This window comes from Zootoca vivipara, chromosome 12 (assembly GCF_963506605.1).
Source record: "Zootoca vivipara chromosome 12, rZooViv1.1, whole genome shotgun sequence".
Taxonomy (NCBI): domain Eukaryota; kingdom Metazoa; phylum Chordata; class Lepidosauria; order Squamata; family Lacertidae; genus Zootoca; species Zootoca vivipara.
The window spans coordinates 12,201,482-12,206,377 of NC_083287.1; the positions used below are offsets into that span (position 1 = coordinate 12,201,482).

At 41.9% G+C, this 4,896-nt stretch overlaps 1 protein-coding gene across 1 annotated transcript; it reads right to left on the reverse strand.

The window, feature by feature from the left end:
• Positions 1–434: 434 nt before the first annotated feature.
• Positions 435–3,186, reverse strand: XCR1 (X-C motif chemokine receptor 1). The gene has a single exon (XM_035129961.2). The coding sequence runs from the start codon at positions 3,127–3,129 to the stop codon at positions 2,092–2,094; it is 1,038 nt and encodes a 345-aa protein (XP_034985852.1). The 5' UTR covers positions 3,130–3,186; the 3' UTR covers positions 435–2,091.
• Between the last annotated feature and the right edge of the window lie 1,710 nt (positions 3,187–4,896).

The following is a 4,896-nucleotide window of genomic DNA, read 5'->3' on the forward strand; positions in this document are numbered from 1 at the left end:
TATAAGTCCCAGTTTTCCCTATTCCCTCTGTTCTGGCTCTTACTTGTTCTTTGAAGTAAAGAGATGTTGTACCAGATCCTTGCCTCCTGCTTCTTATTTGCACTGAGCTGAAATCACTGAAGACCCACTACACAACAAGCACCTTATAGACCAACTAAGTTTGTTCTGGTATAAGCTTTTGTGTGCATGCACACTTCTTCAGATGCACACAAAAGCTTATACCAGAACAAATTTACTGGTAGTTGCTACTGGACATTTTATTATTATTATTTCAACTACGTCAGACCAACACGGCTACCTACCTGAATCTATTTGGGGACATGCTGACTGGCAGTAGCTGTGACCAGAGCCCATGTCCAAGCATAAAATGCCGCTCAAAAACCACATGTACAGTATTCAAAAACACTTTATTAGGAACAGCAAAAAAACCCAAAGCAATGCAATTTATTAAATAATGCTATTTTCACTTACTTGTTCATTGTACTTATGGAGTATACGTTTTAAACCCTTTTCATTATGGAAACTGTGAAGGTTAAAATGACTTAAATCTGAAATGAACAGCTTTCTACAATTATCAGGGTTTCATAATGCAAAAATACAGATCTTGTTTTAAAATAAAAATAAAAATGAAGGTTTCGTAGCAACTCTATATACAGTATACTGCATCACTGTAGAACTAAACAAGTTTTAAGAGGTTATATTGTGGAAAGGTTTGCCACCATTTCCAAGTGGACCCAAAGAGGGGCATATTTCAACAACTGTGCTGCAAATTAGTAGTTGGTTTTCTTAATGGTCAGACCCTTATCTTAACTCTGAATGAAAACTTCAGCCTACATTTGGAAAACAAAAAACTGCCTTATACTGAGTCGGACAGTTGGTCTTTCGCTTTAGCTCAGCATTGTCTACATTAACAGAAAGCACTTCTGCAGACAGTGGTCTTCTTACCAGCCCTGCCTGAAAAAGCCAGGCACTGAACATGAAACCTTTTGCATGTAAAACATCTGCTTCTACCACCAAACTATAGCACCTCCCCTTCTTCAAATTTGTCCACATATAACAGCACATAGACAAAACTGTGCTCCTCCTAATTTCTGCATGCAAGATTTGAATGCATGTCCGGGTGTTTCTATGTGTTTGTAGCTATGTTGGGTCAAATGTGCAATTGCAAATGGCTGTTTATTGTGGGATGGGAGCTCCTCGTGTATGCAAGTTTTTGCAGGTTTCTTGGCATCAAAATGGCAACCTGCATCTCCTCCCCACCACCATCTCACCTGGATTTAGCCTTTCTGAGAAAAAAACCCCCGGTTAGTTAAAAAATAGCGACACATGTTGCTGCAACACCCATTCAATATCTTAGCGACATATTTACAACATTAACCCCGCCCTCCCTTGCCTGGAAACACCTTGCTACTAATATCTCAAGTTTTGATTTATCACACACAATACCTGGGTCATTTAAACATTTCAGGGATTAGTGTAATATTTGACTACAGTGGTACCTCGGTTTATGAACACAATTGGTTCCGGAAGTCTGTTCATAAACTGAAGCGTTCATAAACTGAAGCGAACTTTCCCATTGAAAGTAATGGAAAGTGGATTAATCTGTTCCAGACGGGTCCGCGGAGTACTCAACCTGAAGTGTACTTAACCCAAAGCATGGGTGTAATTGGTTCCGTAAGTCTGTTCATAAACTGAAGCGTTCATAAACTGAAGCGAACTTTCCCATTGAAAGTAATGGAAAGTGAATTAATCCATTCCAGATGGATCTGCAGCATTCATAAACCGAAAATTCATAAACCGAGGTGTTCATAAACCGAGGTTCCACTGTATTTGAAAACAAAAAGACTGTCAATTTATCCTGCATGGAAACAGATTCTTATTTATAGTTCTTAAAATTTTAGCAGAGGTAAAGACTGATCTCCAATATTTGCTATTGGCAAAACAGAAGCAATTCCAAGCATGATCTTCTCTCCCCTCCTCTGGAGAAGATGATGACGATGTTGCAAATTGACAGTTGTTGTTGTGGTCGTTCATCTATTTGTTCAGCTGGCTGGGTCAGTCAGACTCTTCCTTTTTCAGGTGGCCTTTGACTCAGTACATTGATGCATCCTCGTAGGGGCTCATGTGAAAAGAATGAGCTCTGGGGCTGGAAGGTGGGATCCTGCTGTGGCAAGGAGAATAATGCTTGTACAGGAGTTTCAGGTGCCGTCTGAATTTCACTCCGACGAAGACGTAGAGCACCGGGTTGAGGCAGCAGTGGCCATAGGCTATTTTGCGGCTGATGTCGAAAGCAAAGAAAACTTGCCTGTATGATTCGCAGGGTAGGTCAATGTACCGCTGAGAGGACAAAACGTACACAGAACCAAGCACGTTATAAGGTGCCCAGCTCAGGAAAAAGACCAGCACTATAGCAAATATGAGCCTTACGGTTCGGTGCCTCCTTTGAGACCGCTGTCGAAGCAAGATCTTAAGCATCCTTATGTAACAAAATGCAATGATCGTGAAGGAAAATAGGAAGAAGGCAGATTGCTGGCCCAATTCCACCAGCTTCCAAATAGATGCTTCTTCGTAGTCGCAGTACTGTATGCCATTGTGAGGTATTACATGGGTAAAAAGAATCTCAGGAACCACAACTAACACGCTGCACACCCAAATGGCCAAGCTCAACAGTTTTCCGCACCTTTTCGTCTGAGTTCTCAATGAAGACAAGGGATCCACCACAGCCAGGTACCGGAGGACTGTCATTATGGTCAGGAAGATGACACCACCATAGTAGCTGATAGAGAAAATGGCGGTCACAGCTTTGCAGAGGAAATCGCCAAAAATCCATCCGTAATAATTGTACACAATCCAGAAAGGGAGCGTGCAAGAGAAAGCCAAGTCAGTGATGCAAAGGTTGACGATGAAGAGGTTTGTTAAGGAGGTGAGGCTTTCGTATTTCATTACGACCCACAAGACAAGGCTATTTCCTAGCAGGCTGAGGAGAAAAATGAGAGAATACAGGATGCTGGTAAACATATTCGTAACTGTGGAAACAGTACCCATCTCACACACATTAGACTCGAGTGAAGGATAATTTCCTGGATCATAATCTGAGTTTTCCTCAAGCATATATTCCGTCGGGTCCATCTTCTGGATGGGCTTGTCCACTTCTGAAGCTGTGGATAAAAACACCTCCAAGCAAGAAACTTTCACTCCAGTCAGCGGAAAACCGAAAAAGAAACCAGGACACCAGAAACAAATATACAAACTTCAAAACGGGTAGTGAAATTTAAATGGTTCTGCTATTGTACCAAGTTAGCAAAACAATGAAAAGGTAAACAACCGTGAAGTGCAAATATTTAAATGTATATGCCCCAACAGCCTTCACATATACAAAGAGATTCAAAAATGTGTACAAAAGCTCATGCTCGAAGTCTTAAAAGCCCAGTATAAAGTGCAATAATCAAGTCTGATAATCAAGTGCTACGATGTATCATGCGTTCTTATCTCTTCCCATGCGTTCTTATCTCTTCTGACGGGCGGCTAGCTTCTTCCCCGTTTCACAGGAATGGTTTCCACAGGGGGCAGCTCTTTCTAAGGTAATAAATTTGTATAAATTTATATGATGCACCATAAATACTTATACATTTCTTTAAAACAGTGTACAGAAATGTTTAAAAGTATTCGTGTAAAAGCTTAACAAGACTACCAAAGCTCACAATTCTCAAAGATTGATGAAATGCAACAGTTACTTACAAGGTTAAATCCAAGGTCCAGTCAGTAAATTATTTCAAATCAACCAATCCTTGCAAGAAGTACAACACCAGCAACTCTTAAAGATATACAACTGTTAATCTCATGAATAGGATAAAAACGTTCCCCACCATATCCTTGAAATTCCTCGTTTATAGAAAGGCACTAAATTCTGCTTGGAGATTTAAACTCGCGGGTGCTAGTGATCCGAATCTATGTATCCAGTATGCCTCCTTTTGGTGTAGTTTCCTTTTCAAAACCTCAGCATTTATTCCAGAGCGTTTGTGCTTATAAATAATAAACCATTTAAAATCCGTAGCTCTATGGTTTTTCTCAATAAAATGGGACGTAAGTGGCGCCTCCAAAACTTTATTAAGGATTCGATTTTTATGCTCTAAGATTCTCACTTTCACCGGTCTAATAGTACTCCCTATGTACCATAAATTACAATTGCATTGTAGGGCATACACAACTCCCCAAGAGTTACAGTTAGTAAAAGACTCCAACCGGACAGGTTTGCAAGAACCCGGTATTGTAAATTCCTTAATTTCTAGCGTTAGCTCACAGGCGGCACACCTTCCACATTTAAAGTGGCCCCGTATACTGCTCTGGGTCTGGTGCGCATCGGAAATGGCCGTGTGTACCAACATATCTTTAAGATTCCTCGTTCTACGATATCCTATCTGTGGAATTCTGGCACAACCCGGTAAATCTTTTACCAAATGCCAATATGATTCTACTGATGGAATAAGCCAAAGGAGTGACCCCTGACCATTAGGTCCAGTCGTGACCGACTCTGGAGTTGCGGCGCTCATCTCACATTATTGGCCCAGGGAGCCGGCGTACAGCTTCCAGGTCATGTGGCCAGCATGACAAAGCCGCTTCTGGCAAACCAGAGCAGCACATGGAAATGCTGTTTACCTTCCCACTGTACTTGCACTTTGATGCTTTTGAACTGCTAGGTTGGCAGGAGCTGGGACTGAGCAACGGGAGCTCACCCCGCCACAGGGATTCGAACTGCCAACCTTCTGATCGGCAAGCCCTAGGCTCATGGAGGGTGTCTTGCCCAAGAGCTCTCCAAAACATGGAGCCAGCACCTCAGCAGCTTTTGCAGGGGCCTACCAAGAGCAACACTTTCCAGAGGCAATTGCTGCTGGTGAT

What these genes read in the sequence shown, in the direction of transcription:
- XCR1 (XM_035129961.2), bottom strand. Translation starts at nt 3,129, where the DNA reads ATGGACCCGACGGAATATATGCTTGAGGAAAACTCAGATTATGATCCA.